We start from the raw sequence: 25,715 nt of genomic DNA on the forward strand, positions 1-25,715 counted from the left end.
AACACCCATTTTTCAATAAAAAAAAATTTGCACTAGTATGAGGTAATTTTTCAGCCATTTAAAATGGGTGTATGTTGGGGCATGCTGTGGTGGCGCAGGGGGTTAGCACGCCCCACGTTTGGAGGCCTTAGTCCTCGACTCGGACGTCGTGGGTTCGACTCCCGGTCCCGACGACCTTTGCCGCATGTCTTCCCCCCTCTCATCACCCTCCTTCCTGTCTGCCTACTGTACAAAAAATATGAGCCACTAGCGCTGCAAAAACTCTTCGGAGAAAAAAAAAAAAGGGTGTATGTTGTAAAACTGTAATTAATCGCATCATCAGTTTGTACCCAGTACTTTTGTCACTCTGGCCTCCTGGGATGATGCCCAGCTGTCTCCAGTAGAGCTCTCACATCATCAGTTCATCAAAAGTTGATCAATCCAACACGTTGACTCCATGGCTCTTGTGTAAATCACTGACTACTATTTTCCCAAAACGCTTCATACATGGCTTCTGCTGAGTAGGCGGGGCTTGTCGCTCCACCGCCTGAATAAGACGCAGACCTCTCCTCTGATCGACTGATAGATGATGAGCGCCATGGCTGAATTATTAGTTTATAATTATGTTTATCCATTTCTGCCATGATTCTTGAGGACTTATGGTGTAAACAAGGTTATTCATGTGTGATTTTCAGTGGATTTCTTATTTAAAGGAAATAATGCAGTAGGGCAATTTTATTTTTCTACATTAGCTGAACATAGATTTGTGCACATTTATAATGGAAACCCAGCTAGCATCCCAGTTGCTCCATCTGCTGATGGACCATGGATGAAAAAATAGATTAATGGATGGATGGATGGATGGACGTTTGTTAACAGATGGATGGATGGCTGACGGTTGGATGTTGGCTCACGGATGGACGGATGTTGGTTCATGGATGGATGTTGGTTGACTGATGTTGGTTGATGGATGGATAATGGATGGTTCGCGGTTCTGCCTTCACACTGTCTGCTTGAATTGGTCAGACAGTAGAACCAGTACGTGTCCCATTTCACCAGAACCCCTCAGTGGATCAGTCACCATTAAACAAGAGTTTTGATATAAAGCTACAAGTTGTCCAACTAAAAGAGATGAAATCATGTAGAAATAAACATACGAGACAGAAATTTTCTGATCTAAAATGGTAAAATAATAGGACAAAAACATTAGTTGGTGATTCTGCAAAGATCCCACCTCTGCTTGGTTGGTTGCTACCAGCTGGCACCTGCAGATCTTTGATCTTCAGTTAGATGTGTTGGTGTGAACCATTTCTGCTGCCAGACTCCTTATCTCACAAGCTTAGTGTGGCGTCTTCTTGTGGTCGGAGTGGAGTCATGTATGGTAACAGAAAACTTTAACCCTCGTCTGTCTGCTTGCACCTAGAATGCCCTCTGAGGCTCAGGAGCCTCGAGACAGAGGGCCCCCCCACCCCCTCACGCGGGCTGGACGCAGCGCTCAGCTGGCCAAAGCTGCAGCCACTAGCCCCGCCCCTGAGAAGCGACCCCGCGGGCGGCCTCGGAAGGATGGGAACCACGGCCGCCCAGCGCCTCCTGCTCCTCCTTCACCCAAATCTAAGAAGTAAGTGCACCACTAATGATAAATGGTAAATGGCCTGTACTTGTATAGTGCTTTATCATGTCCAGAGGACCCAAAGAGCTTCACACTATATTCAATCATTCACACACACATTCACACACTAATGGTGGCAAGCTACTGGACAATTGCCACAATTGTTGGGAGTGTGACCCAACTCCGTCAGTGTTGGGTCACACTGATGGAGGCAAGGCTGCCATCAGCCTTGCCTGACCAGCAGGCAAGGCGGCTTGGGCAACCCTCCACCATTGTCAAATGGAGACACCTGATTGGTACTGGGATTAGTTTGGTCTCAGGTCCGATTCTGTTCTCTAAACAGAAACTGGTCCCTCCCTGAGTGTTTGGACTATATAATCACAACATATGACGAGGCGATATTGACTTGATTCAAAGGGTGTTGATATTTTTCTGCCCCGGGTTCATTTCAAATATAGTCTCTGTTTCACTTGAATTTTTCTGAGCGAGAGCCTCCTAGACCGTGAACTTGCTCTAGTACCAGCACCACGAGGAAGTGGGTGTTAGCAGTTGGCGGATGTTAGCTAGAGAGCGGACGTTAGTAGATGTCTTCCAGTTTGCTGTCCCTCGTCATGGAGCGGACATTAGCCAGGGTTCAGAGCAGACAATAAACAGGGAGCGAATGTTAGCCTAGGAGTGAAGAGGATGCTGGCCAGTGAACAGATGTTAGTTACTTCACCCATGGAGTGGACATCAGTCAGGGAGAGGAGTGTAGGATAGGCAGGATGCGAACATTACTGGATGTCATCCAGGGATTGGCCACTCACCAGGGAGCACACGATAATAGACGATAACAGACACTGGCTAGAGAGCGGAAAATATCAGACGCTGGCCATGGAGTCCGAATTGCTGAAATTTCAGAACCCCACCTGGAAGGTTAATGTTATCTGCATCTCTGGTAAATCCTATAGAGAGCCTCTGCACTCTCTATAGGACCAATACGTCAGGGACGCTGGGGTGGATGAGAAATGGGGAAGAAATTCTTAGAGAAGATTGTGCGATGTTGTGAAGTTACTCTATTGAACGAGGTGGAAAAGGAGATAGAAAACGGAGTAAATAATGTAGCACTGAATCAAACCATCTGTATCGTCTGATCAGTGATTGCTGCTATGCAGGTATTGATACCTGCATAGGTAACAATGCAACAATACCTCTGTGATGTTCTTCAGGCTGAACTAGGATGCAAACTGAGCAGGCTTAACTTAGTCCAGTCTGGGTCTGCTTAGTCTGACTTCAAGCAAGGTACTAACACCTAGGGTCCTCATAGATATACGACTGTGCCTAAAAGTGTGTTTGTGGTTAGAATGTCAGGAGGAAGTGGTGAGGGGCATGATGGTAAAATAGGCACCGGGGTGAGGGGTGGACTTGGCTCCTGGGTTTACTTCCTACCAAACACAGAATGTGATGTCATTCTGCTCATGTTCTTCAAGTGTTTCTGAATGAGAGCAGAACCAGGTTTCCAGCAGCAATTGCATAAATATCAACAGTTCCTGTTGATCTGTGTTCCTGCAGGGGGCGAAGCCGAGGAAGAGCCCAGGTAGAGGGTGAAGAAAGCACGGGGACTACAGAGAAGAGGCGACTCCAGAAAAAGACAGGTGGGCCTTAATGACAAATCAGAGCTCCACTCACAGGAACTCATTCATTCTCAGGAGGACCTAGAAAAAAGCTCAGCTTCATTTTCTGATTGACTCAAACTTAACTGACTTCACCAAGTTTCTGCACTCTCAAATGAATCCTCGGTTTGATCTCCACAGAGCCCAAGGAGCCCCCGGAGGCCAAGGGACCGCAGGAAGCCATGGAGCCGCTGGAGCCCCCAGAACCCAAGGGGCCGCAGGAAGCCAAAGAGCCCCCAGAGGCTAAGGAGCCCAATCAGCTGCTGGAGCCCAAGGAGTCACTGAAACCCCCAGAGCCCAAGGGACTGCGGAAAACCAAGGACCTGGTGGAGCCTCCAGAGCCCAAGGATCCCCCAGAGCCCAAGGAGCCACCAGAGGCCAAGGGACCTCCAGAACCCAAGGAGCCTAAGGGACCTAAGAAGCTTGTGGGGTCCCGGAGGTTCATCTCTAGGCAGAAGTCCCACAAAAACCCTGAACCAGACCTTGAAATGAGCCAGGTTGGGCTCAGTCCTAGTCCTGAACCAGCTCCTGAGCCCAGAGTCCCAAAATGCAGCTCAAAACCAGCCCCTGTTTCTGAGGAGGAAGACAGTACCAGAACCGGTCCCTTTACTGTTGACCTGTTATCTCAGGTCCCTGTGGAGGATCCTCAGGTTGGCGCTCCAGAACCAGGGGAACCCACCCACAGCCCCACCCCTATTGAGACCAGCTGTCCTAGTAGGGTTTCCATGGACACCAAGGAAGGCTGTATTGTCGGTCCGGTGCAGCAGAATCAAGAGCTGAGTCCCCACTCCAGTCCTCCAGTGTCCCTTTGCCTGGAGGACGAGGACGAGGGCTCCCTTTCCCCCCTGTTCCAGCACTCCCCATCAGAGGAATCAGGGGGCTCACCTGCCCCAACCCTGGGACACGCCAAGAAACGGTGAGTCTGGGTGTTACCATGGAAGCACTCCTCCTCAGGCCTCCGCTGCTACTGATTGTCATGAGGGCAGAGCTGTGGGGAACCTTCTGGATGGCTTCAGAACAAATATTCCCTGGACTAAGTGTAATTAAATGACCCGTTGCCATGGTCACATAGGACCCGCCTGAGTTCATGTGTTCACCTGTCCTCCTGCAGGCTGAAGCAATGTGCCTTCTGTTACCGCGGCGACCAGCCTCCTCTGGGCCAGGGCCGCCTTGTGGTGTTCGGTCCGACCCCAGGCTACATCCCGCTCCACATCCTGAACCGCCGCACCTCCTCTGATCGTGTCGATGACTGCCATGACCACTGCTACCATGGAGACAGGGCCCCGCCCACGTATGTGACCTCACTTCCTGTTCAGAGATAAAGAAGAAGAAACTGTTGGTTTGAAAAGATGAGGCTGACCAGCTGATCTGTTTGTTGTCAGGTGCAGCAGCCCAGCACAGTGTGGTGAGTACCGGTGCACCTGATCTCCAGGTGATCATCTGATGGTAGATTACCAGGTGATCCACCATCAGGTGATCACCTGGAGAATACCAGGTGATCACCTCCAGGTGATCCACCATCAGGTGGTCCACCGTCAGGTGATCACCTGGTGACGGGCTGCAGGTCAGTCACGGTCCCTCTGTGTTTCAGAAGATGAATCTTCTTCAGAGTTCATGCGACAACTCGGCCCCATCGGCCTTCCACACGACATCAACGTCCAATCACTGTTCGACCCCACAGGTAGCCCTTCGTCCTTTCCCTTCTCCTCCTCTGTAAACGTGTGCTTACCTGGCTTTGTGTGCAGGTCAGTGCTGTGCTCACCTGCAGTGTGCCGCCTGGTCAGAAGGTGTGCGGCATGGCGATGGCCAGTCTTTGCTCTTTGTGGACAAAGCCATCGACTCAGGAAGCAGCCAGGTGAGTTTCTGACAGGAAATTGTTTTGGGGGGTTGATGGATGAAGAGCACAGCCTTCTGCCTGGGTGTCCAGGTGTTTTCAGGTCTTTAGAACTTCAAGAACTCTGATGCTGAATGGGCTTTTGGCTTGGATCCGGATGAACTCTGGAACCCATCACTCAAATTAATAAGCCCCACCCCCTGTCTCACCTGTCCAGGTATGTGGGTTCTGCCAATGCCTGGGTGCTTCGCTGCGTTGCCAGGAGACGGGATGTGGGCGGAGCTACCACTTCCCCTGTGCTGCTGCTGCTGGCGCTCATCAGGACTGGACCCAAAGGCTCACACTGTGCCCGACGCACGCCGGCCCAGGTGGGGGAACTCAGAGCTCCGCTTCCCCCCACTTCGCCCCGCTGTTGCCATGGAAACACACTAACCTCTGTCTACACAGGCTCCTCAAGATGTTTGTCGTGTTTGGGCGGAACCGAACCCGGCAACTTGTTGATGTGCTGTTGCTGCGGTAGCTGTTACCATGGCAACTGCCTGGAGCCAGCTCTCACCCTGTCCCCTCTGGTCCGGTCTGGGTGGCAGTGTCCCGCCTGCAGGGTGTGTCGCAGCTGCAGGTGACACACCTTCCGACTGAACTAGTACCTGACTGTGGAGCACCACTGTTGGCTGGACTCAGGTTCAGCAGGTCAGAGGTCGTCCTGTCGGTCCTGACCAGCTCTATGTGTGTGTGTCAGGTTACGGGGTGACGAAGGCCTTCTGCTGGTGTGTCAGCGCTGTGATAAGGCCTACCACACACACTGCCTCTCTCCTCCGTTGGACGGCACACCCAACAGCGCTTGGACCTGCAAGGTCAGAAAATCTCTGTCAGGTACAACTGCCCAGGTGTGTTGCTTCTAAACTCATTGGGCCTGTTTTCTCCAGAACTGCAGAGTCTGTCGCCGATGTGGTGTGACATCATCGGGTCAGTGGGCCAATCATCAGTTTCTGTGCGAGTCATGTGACCCTGCCCTGCCCTGTCCTCTCTGTTACCGTGCTGTTGACTTTGCCTCGCTGCAGGACAGTCTGGCCTGCAGCAGCTGCTACAGGTAAACATGCTTAGAGAGGGGTTATCCTCCGACTAGAAGCCAGTTTTCAGTTTCCTTCAGTAAAGATGGAAGTAAACGAACAACTACCAGGTCTTGCAGCTCTTCGACAAGATGTGACGTAAATGTGTTTACTTTCCTTCCTCAGTCCTTTGAGTGTTTGATGTTCTCTGTGCTTCAGGTCTGTTCATGCTGAGTGTTCGGGCCAAGCTGGGGAGCGCACAGCAGAGTCTGACCTCTACCTCTGCTCCTCCTGCAGCCCTTTTGAACAGCAGCTAGCCCCTCCCTCTGACACCTCTCTGGCGCTTAGTCCACCTGCTGCTCCTGATACAGGCCAGCTTTTCTGCCTGGAGCTACCACCTAGTCCTCTGCAGAGTCCGAACTTAGAGCTCCAACCTAGTCCCACACCCTCTTCTGGAGACCATCCAATAAGTTCTGTAGCAAGTGAAAGCATTCTTGGAACGTCTCAGAAAGACCTCCAACTCACTCCTCCACGGTCTCCATCCTATCGGAAGAACGGTGTTGCAGCATCACTAGAAGTCCTCGAAAGAAGTCCATCTCCACCTACCGGATATCAGAGGCACACATCGTCACCAGAGCAGACTGACCTGCCGTCGTCACTTACTCTCGCAAAATACGAACCACCTGTTATATCACCATCCACCTTCTGTCAGAGCCTGGAGCATGCTGCAGCCGAGCCCCAGCAGAGTCCTGCGTCCCCTCCAACCGGGCCCCAGCGGAGTCCTGCGTCCCCTCCAGCCGGGCCCCAGCGGAGTCCTGCGTCCCCTCCTGCCGAGCCCCAGCGGAGTCCTGCGTCCCCTCCTGCCGGGCCCCAGCGGAGTCCTGCGTCCCCTCCAGCCGGGCCCCAGCGGAGTCCTGCGTCCCCTCCAGCCGAGCCCCAGAGGAGTCCTGCGTCCCCTCCAGCCGAGCCCCGGCGGAGTCCTGCGTCCCCTCCAGCCGAGCCCCAGTGGAGTCCTGCGTCCCCTCCAGCCGAGCCCCAGTGGAGTCCTGCGTCCCCTCCAGCCCAGCCCGATTGGGGTCCTGCGTCCCCTCCAGCCCAGCCCGATTGGGGTCCTGCGTCCCCTCCAGCCCAGCCCCAGCGGGGTCCTGCGTCCCCTCCAGCCGAGCCCCAGCGGAGTCCTGCGTCCCCTCCAGCCCAGCCCCAGCGGAGTACTGCGTCCCCTCCAGCCGAGCCCCAGCGGAGTCCTGCGTCCCCTCCAGCCGAGCCCCAGAGGAGTCCTGCGTCCCCTCCAGCCGAGCCCCAGCGGAGTCCTGCGTCCCCTCCAGCCGAGCCCCAGAGGAGTCCTGCGTCCCCTCCAGCCGAGCCCCAGCGGAGTCCTGCGTCCCCTCCAACCCAGCCCGACCGGGGTCCTGCAACCGAGACCTATAGGGTTTTTGTTGAGACTCTGAGTACTGCTTCACCTTCTTCCGAGACCCATCAGAGTCCATCAACACCTCCAGAGGAGACGCATAAGATTCCTACTATGCCTACAAGCGAGACCCATCAGATTCCTGCAAGAAATCCAGCTGAGACTCATGAGATTCTTGTTGAGACTCAGAGTCCTGCATCACCTTCCTCCGAGACCCATGAGAGTCCATCGACAACTCCAGCCACGACCCATGAGAGTGTTTTAAGAACTCTTGCCGAGACTCATCAGAGTCCATCATCAACACCCTCAACCGAGACCCATCAGGATTCTGTTTCACCTCCAGTGGTACATCAAAGTTCTGAGGGGACCTATCAGAGTTCTGCAGCCCTTCCAGCAGGGATCAGTCAACTCTTACCAGAAGAGGCTGAAGTCTCTGGTGAATTTTCTCTAAAGACAGCACAAAGTCCTTCCTCCACTACAGAGGAGCCCCTTAAGAATCATGTAATAGAGAACTCAAACATTGTCCTAAACCATCTTCCATTCACCCTGTGTCAGAGCCCTTCAGCACCTCAAGAGGAGGCCCATCGGAGTGTTGCAGTACCAGCAGATGATTTTCCTCAGACCTCTGCTAAACTTCCTGCATCAATTCTAGAGGACAGCCATCCAAATCTTGGACCATCTCCAGAGCACAGCCACCAAAGTCCCTTATGCCTTGTACAAGATCCTGATAGAAACGATGCATCATCTCTAGAGGAGACCCATAAGAGTCTTCTACCATCTCTAAAAAAGACTCAACCCCATAGAAACCTTGTTCCATCAGCAGATGAGAAGGTTGCTGGTCAGGTCCAGGGACCATCTTTAAAAGAGATCCGCTCACCCTCTCCACAGACAACCCATCAAAGTTTGCTGCTCTCTTCTGATCAGCTGATTCCTCCAATGTCTCCCCTAAAGTCTCAGCAACCATCTGTGGAGTCTCCTGGTGAGAAATATGAAACTCCTGCTCCATCTCCAGAAGGCACCTATCAATCTGGTCCACCCCCTAGCCACATGTGTATAAGTCCAGAACCATTACTAAAAAGTTCTGCTCGGTCTCATGGGGAGACTTGCCAGTTTCAAGAACCTCCTCTGAAGAACTCGGATGAAGGTTTGGTTCCATATCCAGAGGCCGATCTCCAAAGTCTTGTTACATCTCCTAAAAATCTCAAACAAGATCATCCACCATCTCTTGAAAGGACAGAAGACTGTCCTGAATTAAACCTCGTAAACTTCTCAGAAGTAGCAGCTTTGTTGCCTAAAGAGATCCATCCAAGTTCTGCTGAACTATCACATTGCCAAGAAAGTAGTGATAGAGATCACCAGGACAGCTTCAGGCTTGCACATTGTATGTCAAGCTCAACATTATCTCACCCTGCTTCCATTGACCAGCAGTCACCTTCCTCATCACCACACTGTCAGTCAGAAAACCAGGAATGTGCCCTGTCACACCAACTTGAACCTGAAAGGCTTCCTCAATCTCAGGCCAGTCCAACAGGATTTGAGTTTGGTCCAGTGTCCTCTCGTCCTAGTCCAACCAAAAGGTCCCCTGTAAAGGTTCTTCAGAGTTCTTCTAAGCTCAGTTTGAACTGTCCTTCTTCTGAACCAGACTTCACAGAGGACCAGCTCGGTACTCGATCTCTGCAGGCACATCTGGGTAACAACCCTCAGCCACAGAGTCTGAGTACATCAGGGCTGAGTCCTACCAGGCTTCAACAAGGATACCACCTGGAACCTGAGGCACTGCTACAGAGACCATGCAGTCCAACAAGCATCATGAACTCCCAGCCCAACCATAAATTGGAAGCTGGTATATCTTATCCGCAAACTCCCACAACACTGGACCACACAACCACTGGCTCAGACCTTTCACAGAATCTCTGTAATCTGAACCCTAAATCACCACAGATATTTGGCACATCTACCAAGATGGCACTTGGATCCTATTCAGCTCCTTGTAGCCCTCACCCTCTCCTGGGGAAATCTAGACCCCACAGTTCTTCACAACCTGCAAGTCCAACTCAGCACCACTACAACAAAATGGTCAGGCAAAGTATTGACTCTGGTGGACTGAAACTGGAAGGTATAGAGTTCACCCATGACTCCTCCACAGTGCAATCTGCTGAGAACTACCGGCCTCACATACCTGCCCTTCAGATGCCAGAAAGCCTTGATAACAGTAGCACTTCTTTTGAACACAGTAGCCTAACTTACTCACCTTGTGTTAAGGACACAAAGGTAAACCAGAGTCCTTACAAAAGTCTGTCACCCTGCACAAGTGATAGTTCCAAGCAAGCTGAGCCAGTGCCTACAATGCCTACAAACCCTGCCTTCTGTCTCAAAGTCTTGCCAATAGAGACTGACCCCACACCACAGTCAGCAAGTCTCATACCAGCTAAGTCCTCAACACAACAAAATGGTCCAGAGTCTCCATCATTAATTGAAGCACAACTGGCTCAACCTGGTGACTCAATTTCTGGTCAGGGTAAGGATATAGAGCTCCACCCAGATAGACTGGTCCATACTGAGGCCCTTATTGACTTTGGTCCCACACAAGTCCACAGCTCTGCAATGACATCTTCTACCCATACTCTGTCAGCTAATAGTTCTGTTGCCAACAGTCTGACTAGTATTCCCACAAGTGATGTCTCTCCAAGGACTAGTCATGCTGGTCAAACTAATACTGTTTGTATAGTACAAACACCCGTTAGCCCACTTCAGAGTCCAGCTCTGGATGGGACAGTGCTCCACAGACCCATGTCCAACCCTGGAACCAGTCCCAGCCTTCGCCAAACTCCCTACAGCCCGGGCTCTCTGTCAGATTGGGTCCGGGGAGTTGATCTTTCCACCCAAATATCTACTGTTCCCCCTTACTCTGTTCTGGATGTTGGTGCTGTCCAAACAGCAGAACCCAATGAAGGGTCCCAGAGACCTAGTGACCCTGCTCGGTCTACTCAAAGCCTTGCCAGTCCTTCAGGCTCTGTCCACCCACAGGTTAGCCCTCCATCTGTAGTATTGACTTCAACGCTTCAGGCTCCAGTTAGCTTTGTCAGAACTTCACAAGAATGTTCTGTCCTTGGGGCAGTGGGTTCAGAAAGTCCTCATGCTTGCCCCATACCAGGTCCTGTGCAGCTGAAGCCAAGTTCTGATAGGAGTACCATTGATTCATTGCCTCCAGAGTCTGGTTCTGATTTTGGTCCTGGTCCTAAACAGCAACAGTTCAGTCTTGATCCATGTAACCATGTTCAGTCAGTAGCTTGCTCTGAGAACCACCACAATCTTGATTGTGCTGGTTCTGGTGTGGACTTTAGCCTTATCCCCGAACGGCCTAGTTCTGTACATGGTCATGGACCTGCTGGAGGTGAGTATCATGGAGAGTCCAGCTCTGATGGGACAATAGACTGTTTTCTAAACTGGTGTTGTTCCTGCAGCAGAGCAGAGGAGTGCTGAGGAAGAGCAAGGAGAAGCAGCGATGGAGAGTCCAGAAGATGAGGTCAATCCTGCTGAGATGACTGAGGTACAAGGAGACGATGAGGAGAGTAGCCCAACACTGGGTCCGGTCTGTCCTTCAGGTGAGAACTGAGATTGACCAGCTATGCTGACATCATCCATCTCCAGCCGACTAGACTGGTTTACACTGGTTTCGATGGTCCAGACCAGTTCCTATGGTCAAATTTATGTTGTTCTGACTGGCCGGTTAAGGGTTGAGTTCTAATTGGTTCTGGTTTTTGTTTCTCCTCCTTCCCATCAGTCTCCCTGTCCTCCTGTCCTTGCTCTCAGGCCACATCCCCTAGAGGAGACCATCCTCCATTGGCTGAGAGGAGGAATGTGGAGGAAGAGTACAGCCAATCACAGAGCCTGAATAAACTTGTTGTCATGGCAACAGAATCAACCAAAGATGGACACCAGTCCCATTCCGAGCCTTCAGAGAAGCAGGAGATAAGGTCAGTAGAGAGACACCAGCCAATCAGAGATGAGGAGACGGGACCAGATGAGGAGACCTCAGATGGCCCAATTCTGGATCTGGACCAATCCCTGGACATGGAGGTGATGGAGCTGATGACCTCAGCCGCACCTCCCGCCTCCCGCAGAGGAAAGTGGCGGAGCCTAAGGCCCCTCCCCTCCTGGTCCCGCCCCTCAGATGACCTGTCCATCCGTCTACGGCAGTCTCCGTTTTCCACTGAAGCGTCCCCTGAGACCTCACCTGCCCGGACCCCGGTCACTCCTCCACCTCTGACTCCACCAACTCCTCCCTCCTCCAGAGAGACTCCGCCCCCTACCCAGGTAAGACTCCGGCAGGACCACTAAAATCTCTTTCTGTCTCCACTGGCTAACCTCACTTCATGTCTCTAGGCTCCACCCACTGCCGTGTTCCTGCTGACCCCAAAGATTGGCATGGGAAAGCCTGCCATCTCCAAGAGGAAGTTCTCCCCCGGCAGGGCGCGGTCCCGGCAGGTACCACAGGTCCGATCCGATCAGCAGCCTCGCTCAGAAGCTTGTGGAGCATCAGAGCCTCTGGTTGGAGACCCAGAGCCTCGCCCTTCGGGCCGGAGCCTTCTCTCCATTGGGCCAGAGCCTCCTCCCCGTCGGGCCCCTCGCCCTTCGGGCCGGAGCCTGCTCTCCATTGGGCCAGAGCCTCCTCCCCGTCGGGCCCCTCGCCCGTCGGGCCGGAGCCTGCTCTCCATTGGGCCGGAGCCTCCTCCCCGTCGGGCCCCTCGCCCGTCGGGCCGGAGCCTGCTCTCTATTGGGCCGGAGCCTCCTCCCCGTCGGGCCTCTCGCCCGTCGGGCCGGAGCCTCTGATCTGGTGCATGCTGCTTTCTTGTGCCTGTAGCCGTTTAGCATGTCGCTATTTAAACTTTTTGAATGTTTGAGCAGAGCTGCATGTGGTTGTCATGCTAACGTCTCGTATCTTGACTAGGCTGTTTTCTGTTTCTTGTTTGTGGCTGTTGCATTTATGTTGCTGCATTTTGTCCCCCTCCACTCTTCCTCTTACTCTTGCCCTCCTACCCCCCTGACCCTTCTGCATGACTCAGGGTTCGTGGTGCAGCAGTCGCAGGGCGCCGAGCCCTCCCTCATCCTCCCAGGATTCCACGGGGGAGGGAGGTTGGAGCCCTAAGCCCCGCCCACCAGACTCTTCTCTGTGGAGCATGAAAGTGGTAAATAAGCGCACCCAAACATGATGGCTTCAGGTTGCAGTTGGTTTCAGCAGCAGCTGTTGACCGGCCTGAGGCTGAGAATGAGGATTTAAATTAGTTATTGGATTTAAATTCAGCCAATCAGAAGGTTGCTGCTCCAGTTGAGCCCGCCTCAAGCTGAACATGACGGTTCTTCTGGTCCAGCTGCTTTCTGGTTCTGGTACCCGTTCTGGTTCAGAACCAAACATTCAGCTTCGATAGAACAAATGGCCTGAAAACCTGAGATGTTCAGAACCTGCTAGTTCTTAAATCAGGACTGCAAACCAGTTTCACTCCGGCTTATGATTGCTTCATCATTTTTGTCATGGATTTAAATTTTGTGACTTTAAATGTTTTCTTTTTACCTGAGTTTGAACGGGTCTGGACCCGGTTAGCCAGCCAGTTCCAGGGGCCTCATGCATAAAAGAGTGCGCAGTTTTATGTGCACTCTTTTATGCACGAACAAATGTAGAAAATTTATACAAAAAAATCTGGATGTATAAAGCCGTGCGCACACATGTGGACGCTCAACTTTCCTTTATAAATCCCAATATAGGGGAAACAGATCAGCTGCTGCTCCGCCTGTCGCCTCCATGAATACATATTAATGTAAATTAGTGTAAATACCTGGAAGTCTGTCGCCATGTGAAGCAGTAACCATGGCAACATCCTTGTTTGTAGCACTACGAGTATTTATAATATTTATACTGCTCCATGCACACATAAATAAAATATATTTTATTTAGAAGGTGTTTTCAGGTCACCTCACAAAAATAAAAATAATACATTTTAAAGAAAGAAAAATCCAAATAAAAGAATAACTAAAGATCTCAGAGCACACGCTGTTGGAGCAGCAGAGCGTTCAGCTGGGATTTAAATGTTTCTTCTGAATCCATGAATCATGAGCAGAAGTTTCATTTACAGAGTCCAGATGATTTCTGTCCATAAGGCGCATTCACAAAGCGCTCGCTTCAGCTGCAGCTGGACCGGTACCGGTACCTGCTTTAAGTTCTGCTCAGAGCTCCAGGATGATCAGTCTGGATGAATCTAAACGCTCAGAAACCAGCAGATCAATCTGATCTCTGATCAATGGCTCCATGTTCTCCATCAGAGCCAAAGCTCCTCAGGTAGCGGCTCACCTTGATGCAGCTACTGATATACCTGGGATTGTCTCCACACCTGATCACCTGATCAATAATCAAACTGTTTGATCAACCCTGGTTTCTCTCTAGTGTTTAGTTTGTGTTTGTAATGATGTAAAGCACTTTGAAATGCCTTGCTGCTGAAATGTGCTATACAAATAAAATTTGATTGATTGATAGTGAGAATAAATAGATGCATTCAGACGATGAGTTTCATCTTTATGAGACACAAACTGAGCAACATGATTATTTACATTGAGGTTTTCACATCCTTTATTTCTATTTTCTTTATTTTGTGTGTGTGTGTGTTAGCTTATTGTCTGACGATAAATGTGGTTCAGTTTCATCGTTTAAACACTAAAATATTAAAATCATGAAAATCATCAGGTTTGATGCTTCCTGGTCTAAATAACTGGATGTTGTCAGATTTCAGAGGATTTAGTGAGTTTTGACTCTTTGTAGTTTATTATTGTCCACAGAAAAAGTTTGTGTGGCTGCCGCACATTTTCTCGGCAGGGAAAAAGTTTGTGTATATTTATGCAAACTTTGACGCAAAGTTCATTTATACATGCCAAGTTGTGCATAAAATATGGCGCCGCGCATTTTTTATGTGTACGCTGCTTTATGCATGAGGCCCCAGGTCACTGTTTACAACTCAGTCAGTGGCACCATCTGCTGACCTGACCCAAGGAGTGGATGGGACAGGGTGCTGCTCTCCCCAGGGTTTCCATGGTAACATGCCAGGTAGTTTAACCCCCTCCCATCCCCGTCCTCCTCAGGGTCGGGGTTCAGGGTTTCCAGGCAGGAAGCGGTCCAGAGGTGGAGCTGCTGGTGGAGGAAGAGGAGGAAGAGGCAGGAGTCGGCTGAAGGCTCAGGACAGCCTCACTGTGCTCCCTGGGGTAAGAGCACGCTGGCTGATGGAGGAATTGCCATGGTAATAGGAAGCTGACCTCCCCCCTGCTGTGTGTCTGCTAGGGAAGCTATGTGGAGACGTTTCAGGCAAAGGAGGAAGAGGAGAACTCCATGCACAACACGGTGGTGATGTTCTCCACCTCAGACCATTTCACTCTCAAACAGGTACTCAGAGGTGTACCCCAGTTGTCTTCGGGCGCCTCCTGGCACCCTGGTGTCCTAGCATTTCTCCGTCTGTCTCTGCAGGACATGTGCGTGGTGTGTGGCAGCTTCGGTCGGGGCTCAGAGGGCCGCCTGCTGCCCTGCTCCCAGTGCGGCCAGTGTTACCATCCCTACTGTGTCGGCGTCAAGGTGCGTCCCCGGCCCGGTTACGCCTCCGCTGCAATCTGGTTCCGATCCACTCATTACTCTGCAATCTGATTTCAGATTACCCGAGTGGTGCTCACCAAAGGCTGGCGCTGCCTGGAGTGCACAGTATGTGAAGCGTGTGGCGACGCTTGCGACCCCGCCCGCCTGCTGCTCTGTGACGACTGTGACATCAGCTACCACACCTACTGCCTGGACCCGCCCCTCCTCACTGTGCCCAAGGGCTCCTGGAAGTGCAAGTGGTGGGTGGAGGCATTGGAGGGCGGGGGTCAGGGGGGCGTATCTGACTGCCCGTCCTCTTTCTGCAGGTGTGTGTGGTGTGTGCTGTGTGGCTCCACCTCGCCGGGGCTGCGCTGTGATTGGCTGAACAACTACAGCCTTTGCGGGCCGTGTGGCAGCCTCAGCCAGTGTCCCGTCTGCCAGCGGCGCTACGCACAGGACGATCTGGTGATGCAGTGCCAGCAGTGCGACAGGTAGGGCCCGTCTCAAACTGGCGGACTGGGGTCTCGCCTCAGGATTGTCTTACCTGTGGTGTGTCTGCAGGTGGGTCCACGGCGTCTGTCAGGGTTTGGCTTCGGAAGAAGAGGTGGCGCTCGCTGCCGATGAAGGCTTTGACTGCTCTCTGTGCCGCGCCTCCTCAGGTCTGCATGGTCTTCATTATGAAATTCCCCAGAGGGCAGGGTAAACGCTGACCCTTGTGTTTGTTGCAGGGAGGGTGGAGCCTCTGGGTTCCTTCATGACTCAGATGGTGTCCAGAACCAGAGAAGTGGGTCAGTATTGGTTCTGTTGCTCTAACCCTCTGGTCCCCCTGCAACCTGATCACGTGACTCTGTTTCCAGACGTGAAGACGTATACTCAGGATGGCGTCTGCCTAACCGAGTCCGGTCTGACTCACCTGCAGGCCCTAGTCCAGCCTCTTGCATCACCGCGCAAGTGCCGCAGGTAAAGCCCTTACCCTTACCCCAGGTAGCCTGAGCCGGGGAGTCAGACCAACGACTCTGTTCTGTCTTCAGGTGTAAACCGAAGTTGAAGCTGAGGATCATCAACCAGAACATTGTTTCCGTCCTGCAGACGCCACTGGACCCAGAGACCCTCACCGAGCCGGACCAGAACCGAGGTAACTCCTTATGGGAAGGCCCAGGAGTCCATCAGGACCAGGTGACCCTAACATCTGGCTGTCACATTACAGCTGTGTCTGCAGGTGACCTGGACTGTGACATGAAATCTGACTCCAGTCCCGAGCGGGACGCCGCTCACCTGGATGACGTCACCAAGGAGACGGACGTCACAGACGACAGCAAGAAGAGGAAGAGGAAACCATATAGGCCAGGTGGGATGAAGGGTGAAAGCCACTCACTCTTCTTCATCATCCTCCCGCCCATAACATCCCGTCTCCCCCTTGATAGGGCACCCTGGCCAAAAGACATGCATTGTTGACCCAAATTTGAGAAATTCTAGCTGCCTAACCATGGCCTAGCGGTCAGATGCCCAGGTCATTTGAAAGATTAACCCTTAGTGACCTATATGCACCTGCTTCAGATTTTTCTTTTTTATTTATTTTTTCTTTCTTTCCATTTTTTTCTCCGAAGAGTTTTTGTGGCGCTAGTGGCTCGTATTTTTTGTGATAGTAGGCAGACAGGAAAGAGGCCTCCAAACGTGGGGCGTGCTAACCCTCTCCGCCACCACAGCACGCCCCAGATTTTTCTTTTTTAAAAATCATTTTGCTCTGTTTGGGACTTTTAGTGTGCATTGTATGCCATCTGTCCCAGGTACCTAAAACAGACATCTCGTGGAGTGCTGGGCAGTTGTGAAAATTGTTTGGACTTAAGGCATAAATCATCCCAAATATTGGGGAATATTGTGCCTCTTTTAGGGCAGGGTCATATTGTGTAGGCTTTTGCCCTACCAGAGTGTAGAGGGCTGCTATTTCTCAGTGTGGGTACTCATGATGGGAGGAGGTTCAGGTGGCTCCCAGGGTGTCCCGCTAACGTCTCCCTGGTGGTATTTTAGACTAAGTTTCTTAGGCACATTCTTCTTGCCAACCCCAGGATATATGGGTCACACTGGATGTTATCTAAATGGCCAGTAGCCATACATGGATGCCCATGCCTACACTGCCCTGATTTCAATGCACTAGGTTGTGTTTCTCTACAACTGTTCTATCTGGTACCTTGTGCAATTTTGTACTTGTAGGGGTAAAGTCATAGGTCCATCTGATGGAGCTCTCCATTCTGATTCCACTGAAAGTCTGCCCTTTTACTACCCCACTCGGCTAAGACTGGTGAAGAGATCAGTCAGTAAAAGTCAAGATGATGTTGTCATTCTGAGGTTAGACAGTCTGCTGTTTGTCCCGCTTCATCCCATATGACCACATTAAATATATTAGCCATGTTAGTTCTCCTGGTCATTTGGGTCTAGGGAGTCATGCATTTGTAAGGGAAATCTTGGACAATTGGAAGCTGGGCTCTAACCGCCGGTCTCCCCCTCTTTAACCTTCGGTCTTTTCCTCTCTGTTCTCCCGTCTCGCCCAGGTATCGGGGGCTTCATGGTGCGTCAGCGTGGGGGAAAAGCCGGACTCTGCAGGAAGGACTCGTCAGAGATGAACCCGAGTCGAGATCCAGGTGAGTCACCTGAGCCCATGGGTCATTGACAGAATGTGATGTCAGTCTGATCCTCGGATTCTTCCCAGGTATGTTGGAGACTGATGCTTCCATGGAAATGATGTCTGCTGCTGAGCAGGCAATGGAGAAAGTTAAGAAGAGATACAGGAAGAAGAAGACCAAGCTGGAGGAAGCGTTCCCATCGTACCTGCAGGTAATGCTTTCACCTTTCCTCTAAGCTTCGCCAACCCGCTCTCTGCTGATTGGCCGACTCTGTCCAGGAGGCTTTCTTTGGCCGGGATCTGCTTGACCGCGGCCGACAGATTGACGGAAGGCCGAGGACGGTGACCTCAGGTGCCAGCCAATCAGGGTCGGCACTGAATGTCCCCAAGGCTTCCCCCCTCAGAGCACCTGGCCCCGTCTCCTCTGTCCAGGCTCCGGGGACAGTAGCAACCAGCAGGAAACAGGGAGTGCTGCGTAAGTTTCCATTTCCTGTTTGTATTTTACACGTTCTCTATTCCTGAAGGTTCCGCCATGTTTCCTGAGCTTCTGCTCATGTTCTCCTTCAGCTGCTGGAATTGAAGGGGTTAAAGATTAGTTGAACATGTTGGATTAAATATGTTGTTACTAAAAAATTGGTGTTTGTGATACGGAGCCAGCACAGTTGGATCTAAAGACGTCATTTACCCAGAATGCCTTGCAGCATGACAATATTTTAACATTTATAAAAACTCAACAGCCTTCAGAGTTATTACTGCATTTTTTTTACAACTAAAATAAATATTTCTTCAATAAAGTCTGTTACAATTGATCATGGATTCCTTTATGGTCAGTTAGTCTGTGTGAGGATGCCCTCTGCTGGCTTCAGACTGTAACTGCAGCAGTTTAATCCAGAACGGTTCTGGAATCAGTTACAGACTGGGAACATCCATCAAGTCACATGATCAGGTATTGTGTGTGTGTGTGTGTGTGTGTTGCCATTCAGCCGTGTCGGAGGAAGTGCTGCTGGACCTTTCTGATGTCCTGAAAACAGATCCTCACATCCTGGGGACAGGACGCACAGGTACAGACACACCACTGCCATCATCCTCATTATCATGGCTGTGTGTGAGAGAGACTTTCACATGATACCTGTGTGTGTTTAACTCCAGGTCAGTTCCAGGTGGAGCGCTCTCCATCTCCCTTTGGTAAGACTGGACCTCCTCTTCCTCCTGCTCAGCTCTGGCGAGCCGTCTCTCTAACTCTGACCTCAGATTGATAGATGAATCATTTCTTCTTCTCCTGCAGATTTACCAGTTTGATCCTCCTCTTGTCCCCCCCCCTGACTCGTCCCTTGGGTTGTTTCATCTCTCCGTGTGTCTCTGTCTCTTCCAGCCGGCCTGGATATCACCACGGCGGCCGACGACCCCCCCCTGTCATCAGACACCCCTGGAGGTTGTGGGCGTTGCCAGAGGATGGAGCGGGAGGAGCCTCTGGATGCTATCTTGAGCCCTGAACTGGACCAGATGGTAACAGACGGTGAGTGTATCCGAGTGACAGCAGACAGACAGTACGATGGAACAATCTGACAGCTTCCTGTTCCTGTTGCAGGAGGAATCCTGAGCAGACTCTACAAGATCCCAGGTAAGACTGGGAGAACCTGCTCACCTATCAGGACACTGCCATGGTCCCATGATAACCTATACACCTGTGTGTATGCAGAACTGGAGGGGAAGGATGTGGAGGAGGTCTTCACCGCCGTTCTGAGTCCAAACAGCAGCAGTCAGCCAGAGCCCAGCAAGACCCACGGCTCAGGTACGACTTCTCCCACACACAACTATGAAATCCCACAGGTGACCCTTAGAGGTGACCCTCCAGATGACCTTAGAGGTGTTCTCTGTCAGCAGCGTGTTCTCGGCTGCCGGTGATGAATGGCCTGGTTGCCGCCGTTCCTCCCCTCCCCAACGCTCCCAGTGGAGGCAGCCATATGCTTGGCTTCAGCTTGCCTTCTGAGGGCCCCGCCCCCTCCTCTGCATCAGCCAATCGGCCGTCAGCTGTAGAAGGGGAGCAGGATGTGATGTCGACAGCTCAGAGAGGGACGCTGAAGTGGGAGAAGGAGGAGAGTCTGGGAGAGCTGGCGACCGTGGCTCCGGTTCTTTACTGCAACACCAACTTCCCTCAGCTGAAGCAGCAGTACCCCGGTACACACAGAGACACACACACACACTCACTCAACCCAGTGTTCCCAGGTAGTGCTCAGGTATCACAATGAGCGTTTGTTCCTAGATTGGTCCACTAGAGTGAAGCAGATCACCAAGCTGTGGAGGAAGGCCAGCTCCCAGGACAGAGCACCCTTCGTGGTGAGTTTCTGCTCCTCCTCTTTCTGATGGGTCCAGAGGAAACTGTTTCACACCCGATTGTGGTTCTGCAGCAAAAAGCTCGGGACAACCGGGCGGCCCAGCGCATCAACAAGGTGCAGCTGTCTAATGAGTCACTGCAGCACCTGCAGCCGCCGCCACTGCCACCGCCGCCCCAGGGGGTCTATGACCCCATCGCCATGGAGACGGAGGCCGGCTGCAGAGACCCGCTGAGGCCCAGGGAATCAGAGCAGGAGCAGGAGTGGAAGTTGAGACAGGTGAGCATCTTGTGCTTCTCTGATGGGTGGGTGGGGCTTGCTGAGGGGGAAGTCTCTCATTGGTTGCTGCTCTACTCAGATGATGCGACAGAAGAGCAAGCAGCTGGCCAAGATGGAGGCGACCCAGAAGCTGGAGCAGGTGAAGAACGAGCAGCGGCAGCAGCAGCTCCGCCAGTCGGGACGCCTGTCCCCAGAAGGCTCCGCCCACCAGCAGGTCGCCGGGGGCAACGCCACACAGAGCAGGCAGAACCTCCCGCAGGATGTGGGGACACTGGACGATGTCTTCCTCAGACCTCAAGTCCCCGCTCCCTCTGGGTTCTCTTCACTCCCTCACTCCCCTTTGGCCTCCTCCCCCCTCCACCAGCCGCCGTCTTCCCCCCAGATGTTTTCCCCCCCCTCCTCCCGCCCCTCCTCACCCTGGGACCCATATGGTAAAGTAGCAGGTCCCCGTCTTCCTCAGCGCCTCGGCTTCCTCAGCGTCTCCCCCGCTCATGATGGCTCCCCTGCACTGTCCCCCGACCTGTCTGCCTCCGGTAGGTCCTCCCCCGTGTCCTCCTCTTTGCTCCACTCAGTCCCCCACCCCATTGTCTTCTCCTAACATCATCTGTCCTCCTTGCAGGTTTTCCACCAAGTAGAGCCGGCATGGTGACCCCCTCCTCCGGCTCCCCCCCCGACCAATCTCTCAGACCCGTCCGGGTGGGGGACTCCAGCCAGAGGACGAGCCTGACGATGCAGGGTGGAGTGTTTAAAGCCCCTATGCCCCCCCACCAGGAGGCAACGGGAAGGAGAGACCTGGGGTTCCCCAACAGCCCAGTGTCAGGTCTGGGCTCCCCCCACCGCAGCCCTTATGCCTCGGGGACACCCCAGCTGGGAGACGCCCCAAGTTCACGGCCCTCCCCTGACCCTTTCAGGGACCCTCAGACCCCCGGTACGCCACACCCTCACTCTGACTGCGGCTACCTTGCCATGCCCACAGGACTGAGAGCGGACCCGGTCAGTCAGCCGTCGCCGTCCAGCCTGGACTCCTATCCCTCCAATCCGGGAACTCCCCGCTCCTCGGAACGGTTCCCACGGTCCCCAGGGTCTCAGCGAAGTGTCGATTTATTCCCCCAGTCTGTGGGGACGCCTCGCCCCCCTCCTGAGCTGCACCTGCAGCAGCCCTCTGCCCCTCGGGCTCAGAAGACCCTGGCAGAGAGCCTCACTGCCCCGCCCCCAGCGTCAGCTTCCTCCCCTCTGGGTCCTGGACTGATGGCGGAGATGGGGGCCCCCAAGGTAACAACCTCTCTAGCTTCTTTGTGCAGATATATCTCTGTGTCCGGAGAACCAAATCTAAATCAGTGTTCTGGTCTTTCTGGATGTGACATCCTGATCCATCATCTTCAGACCTCAGGCAGCAAAAATATGAAGTTCATAAAGATGTTTAGATTTTATCTCTGGGAAGCAGCTGAGATGTGAACCAAACCTTCCTTAGACCAGCAGGAGAAAACTAGGATCCACCTCTAAGGGTGTCCACCTCTACCTAAAGGTGCTAACCACATCCCACAATGCAATGTAAACAGGAAGGGGTTCAGCTCAGGCTTTTAGCACTTACCTGCTAGGTGTGTTGGATCACAGTGTGGTCACGGTCACACCATGATCCCTAATTCTAACAGCTTTAGAGATTGTGTGGAACCGTCTCAAGACCATGTGGAATAGGGAGTCTTGGTCCAGTTTTGGTTTGCATGCTAGCTTGATTTCTGGTCCGGTCACAAACGACCCGGACCAGAGAGAGGACTGGACACCTCGGGTATGAAACCCCCTGTGTGGCAATGGTAACTACAATGGAAGGCGTTTGATTCCCTGTCTGTCGTTGTGTCCTTGGCAAGACCTTTCACCCGTCATGCCTGTTGAAGGTGGTTAGAGGGCCCAACAGATAGATAGATAGCATTTATTGTCATTGAACAGGATTCAATGAAATTTCTATTGCAACTCCCATGCAAAAAGTCAAATATATACAATAAATAAAATAAACAAACACACAATAATAATAATAACAATATATACAACTAAAATTAACTAAAGGCACTCAACCACACCAAAGAAGTAGCAGCAGGTCCAATTATGGCAGAGTGCAGATGATGTGACAGTGCAAAGTGCAGAACAATATGGCTGTGTGGGGATGGGGGATATGTATGTGTGACTGCGAGGTTATGATATGTGTGGGAGGGGGGGGCGGCAGGGAGTAATGGCTCTGACGGCTGTGGGGAAGAAACTGTTTCTCAGTCTATTTGTTGTAGTCCATATATTCCTGTACCGCTTGCCTGATGGCAGCGGCACAAACAGTCTGTGGCCCGGGTGGCTGGAATCCATGGCTATGGATCCAGCTCTCTTCTTGACCCGGCCTATGTAAATGGAGTCCAGGTCTGGGAGGGGGCATCCCACAATGCCTTGTGCTGTTCTCACCACCCGTGTCAGTTGTTTCCTCTCCAGTGCTGTGCAGCTACCATACCACACAGTCATGTTGAGGCAGAGGATGCTCTCAATCGTCGCCCTGTAAAAGTTCACGAGCAGCCGTGAGGAAAGTCCAGCCCGTCTGAGTTTCCTGAGGAAGAAGAGCCTTTGTTGTGCTTTCTTCACCAGGTGGGAGGTGTTTGTATTCTAGGAGAGGTCAGACGTGATGTGGAACTTGATGTTGTCCACACGTTCCACCACTTCTCCATCTATGAGAAGGGGAGTGTGATCCGTCCTCCTGGACCTTCTGTAGTCCACAATGACCTCCTTGGTCTTCCCTGTGTTCAGCACCAAGTTGTTGGCTGAACACCACTGAGTGAGCTGCAGAATCTCCTCTCTGTAGTGGGTCTCGTTGTTGTCTGAAATGAGACCCACTACTGTTGTGTCGTCCTCGAACTTCACGACTGTGTTGGTGGGGTGGATGGCCACGCAGTCGTGTGTAAACAGGGTGAAGAGAGCTGGGCTGAGCACACAGCCCTGCGGCGTGCCTGTGTTGAGGACCAGTGGGGACGATGTTGAGCCACTTATTCTCACCACCTGAGGCCTGTTGGTGAGGAAGTCTCTGATCCAGTGGCACAGTGAAGCGGGCAGCCCCACCTCGAGTAGCTTCAGCACCAGCTTGTCTGGGATGACGGTGTTAAATGCTGAGCTGAAGTCTACAAATAGCATCCTGACGTAGGTGTTGGGATGCTGCAGCTGGGTCAGGGCTGTGTGCAGAGTGATGGAGACAGCATCCTCTGTTGACCGGTTCGCTCTGTAGGCGAACTGAAGGCTGTCCAGGTTTGCTGGGATGAAGTCTCTGATGTACCTCAGAAGAATCCTCTCAAAGCACTTCATGATCACCGGGGGCAGAGCGACGGGCCGGTAATCGTTCAGGCTGGTGATGGACCTCTTCTTTGGTACAGGGATGATGGTGGAAGACTTGAGACACAACAGGTGCCGTCGGTACATGGCAGCCTCATCTCTGCCAGAATACCCCTGGGCAGTTGTGGCTACTATACAGTAGCTCATCACCATCAATGTATGAATGACTAGATGTAGTGTGAAGCACTTTGGGGTCCTCTGAATGGTAAATAGTATTTGTATTGCACTGTATCAATTCAAATCTTTTGCCTCTGCCTCCGTGTCACTGTGAACTTGAACTTGAATCTTCAACTCTATTCCTCGAGGACTGGAGTCCTGCAACCTTTGGACCTGTCGGTGTTCCAACACACCTGAGTGACCGAATCACCTCAGTGTTCAGTCAGGTTCTCTGCAGTTCTGCTGATGACCTGATTATGGGACTGAAGTGAGTTGAAGCAGAGACATGTCTAAAAGCTGCAGGACACCGGCCCTTGAAGCCTGGAGTTCAAGATCTAAGAGGTTGCTGCATGCTGTAAATGTCCAACGAGAATCCAAAAGTTCTGTCCCCCTGCAGCTGGTTGTTTTCTGAACCAAAGATGATCTTGGTTTTCTGTTGCTATTTGGAGATAAAACAGAACCAGGGAACCTTCATATTTCCTCATTGCCTCTTCTCTGTACAGCCTCAACGGTCTCCAGGAAGCAGACAAGAGTCGTTGCCCAGAACCTGCAGCAGCCAGACCCCAAAGCACCCTGCGACACCTGAGATGGGAGTTGTCCATGCTACGGGTCAGGATGCTCTAGAGAAGGGTCTCATAACGACTGGCATGTCACCGATGGAGAAGTCAGGAACCGGTGACCTGTCCACTCTGGATGGAGGGAGGAGCATGCTGCCTCAGCTTGGAGACTCTGAGGAGAAACTACAACAGGTGGGGCAGATCTTTGTCATTTTGGTCATCTTTGGATTTCTGACGTTTCTCTGGTTGTCCCATGCAGCGCCTGTGGCTCCGGCAGCATATCCTCCGGCAGCAGCACCAAAAGATTGCCTTACGCCAGGAGAAAGGTTTGCTGGAACCCACCTCAGGACCTGCTGCTTCTAGCGGTACTCTTCACAGCTGGTCTGCTGAGGACTCTTCCAGTGCCCCTCCTCCAGACCCATTTGAACGGCCTCCACCGCCATACCCTGGTACAGTGAGACCTCTGACTCCTAGGTTTACTGGATGTCTTCCAGGCGAGGAGATGAGTGGCTTTCCTCCCAGTGAGGCGTCCCTCCCCAGACAAAACCTCCTGAGAGGACCAGCTGTCAGGTAGAAATGGCGAGAACCAGACCTTCAACTGTCAGATCTGTTCCTGTCACAGTTGGTGTCCCTCTTTCCAGGTTTGGTGTTCCTCATGGAGCCCTACAGGACCCTTCAGCGCGTCCATCCCTTGGTCCTGCTGTGGGGCTCTGCTCCATGGAGGGGAACCTGGTCCAAATGAGGAGGCCTGTGCCAGCAGAGTTCACCAGTATTCGGTCGTTAATGCCCCACAACTCAGCAACACACATAGTGCCAGGTCTGAACTGCCGACTGAATAGGGCCCTGTTCATGTTCTGAAAGTGTTAAGTTCATGTTTCCCCACGTTTGCCTCCACAGGTGTTCCCCAACTCATCGTCCAGCGGCCTCCTCCTCCTCAGCAGCACGGCGTCATGCCCTACATTGAGCTCCGACACCGCCCCCCAGAGAACCGTCTGAAGCTGCCCTTTCCCCCACCGACGCCTTCAGAGCTACAGGAAGCCACGCCCACCAGAGACCCCTCCCAGTCCACTGCGCCACGTCCGGGTCCAGTCAAGATGGGGGAGGCAGGGCTGGGGCAGCAGCACCTGGGTTCTGCTCTCCCAGGATCTGAGGGTATTGAGGCGCACTTAGAGGGAGAGGACTCTGCTGTAAAGGATCTGGAGGACGTAGAGGTCAAGGACCTGGTGGACCTCAATTTGAATCTGGACCCAGAAGATGGTAGGAAGACCACAGGCTG

At 52.4% G+C, this 25,715-nt stretch overlaps 1 protein-coding gene across 11 annotated transcripts in view; it reads left to right on the plus strand.

Moving 5' to 3' along the window:
* kmt2ca (lysine (K)-specific methyltransferase 2Ca) overlaps positions 1-25,715 on the plus strand; it is a 43,118-nt gene that overhangs the window by 1,693 nt on the left and 15,710 nt on the right. For 3 of the 11 annotated variants that reach the window (XM_032550922.1, XM_032550928.1, XM_032550921.1), the window contains 43 exons: positions 1,403-1,597; positions 3,140-3,222; positions 3,382-4,156; positions 4,352-4,531; positions 4,623-4,645; positions 4,832-4,921; positions 4,986-5,095; positions 5,292-5,442; positions 5,522-5,693; positions 5,814-5,928; positions 6,001-6,164; positions 6,343-10,925; positions 10,996-11,136; positions 11,316-11,848; positions 11,918-12,028; positions 12,598-12,720; positions 14,660-14,779; positions 14,856-14,957; positions 15,039-15,143; positions 15,219-15,400; positions 15,467-15,631; positions 15,702-15,799; positions 15,869-15,928; positions 15,998-16,100; positions 16,172-16,275; positions 16,348-16,488; positions 17,690-17,779; positions 17,848-17,972; positions 18,040-18,235; positions 18,744-18,821; positions 18,910-18,945; positions 19,133-19,276; positions 19,349-19,381; positions 19,460-19,552; positions 19,642-19,938; positions 20,024-20,097; positions 20,169-20,372; positions 20,452-20,905; positions 20,992-21,644; positions 24,386-24,631; positions 24,699-25,009; positions 25,081-25,256; positions 25,337-25,696. In XM_032550922.1, the coding sequence (XP_032406813.1) occupies positions 1,404-1,597; positions 3,140-3,222; positions 3,382-4,156; positions 4,352-4,531; positions 4,623-4,645; positions 4,832-4,921; positions 4,986-5,095; positions 5,292-5,442; positions 5,522-5,693; positions 5,814-5,928; positions 6,001-6,164; positions 6,343-10,925; positions 10,996-11,136; positions 11,316-11,848; positions 11,918-12,028; positions 12,598-12,720; positions 14,660-14,779; positions 14,856-14,957; positions 15,039-15,143; positions 15,219-15,400; positions 15,467-15,631; positions 15,702-15,799; positions 15,869-15,928; positions 15,998-16,100; positions 16,172-16,275; positions 16,348-16,488; positions 17,690-17,779; positions 17,848-17,972; positions 18,040-18,235; positions 18,744-18,821; positions 18,910-18,945; positions 19,133-19,276; positions 19,349-19,381; positions 19,460-19,552; positions 19,642-19,938; positions 20,024-20,097; positions 20,169-20,372; positions 20,452-20,905; positions 20,992-21,644; positions 24,386-24,631; positions 24,699-25,009; positions 25,081-25,256; positions 25,337-25,696 (12,298 nt within the window). In that variant the 5' untranslated portion in view covers position 1,403. The remainder of the gene's footprint in view (positions 1-1,402; positions 1,598-3,139; positions 3,223-3,381; positions 4,157-4,351; positions 4,532-4,622; positions 4,646-4,831; positions 4,922-4,985; positions 5,096-5,291; positions 5,443-5,521; positions 5,694-5,813; positions 5,929-6,000; positions 6,165-6,342; positions 10,926-10,995; positions 11,137-11,315; positions 11,849-11,917; positions 12,029-12,597; positions 12,721-14,659; positions 14,780-14,855; positions 14,958-15,038; positions 15,144-15,218; positions 15,401-15,466; positions 15,632-15,701; positions 15,800-15,868; positions 15,929-15,997; positions 16,101-16,171; positions 16,276-16,347; positions 16,489-17,689; positions 17,780-17,847; positions 17,973-18,039; positions 18,236-18,743; positions 18,822-18,909; positions 18,946-19,132; positions 19,277-19,348; positions 19,382-19,459; positions 19,553-19,641; positions 19,939-20,023; positions 20,098-20,168; positions 20,373-20,451; positions 20,906-20,991; positions 21,645-24,385; positions 24,632-24,698; positions 25,010-25,080; positions 25,257-25,336; positions 25,697-25,715) is intronic. The other 8 variants (XM_032550927.1, XM_032550925.1, XM_032550924.1 and 5 more) reach the window with 8 other exon arrangements.

The sequence above is a fragment of the Xiphophorus hellerii genome, chromosome 21 (genome assembly GCF_003331165.1).
Source record: "Xiphophorus hellerii strain 12219 chromosome 21, Xiphophorus_hellerii-4.1, whole genome shotgun sequence".
Lineage (NCBI taxonomy): Eukaryota > Metazoa > Chordata > Actinopteri > Cyprinodontiformes > Poeciliidae > Xiphophorus > Xiphophorus hellerii.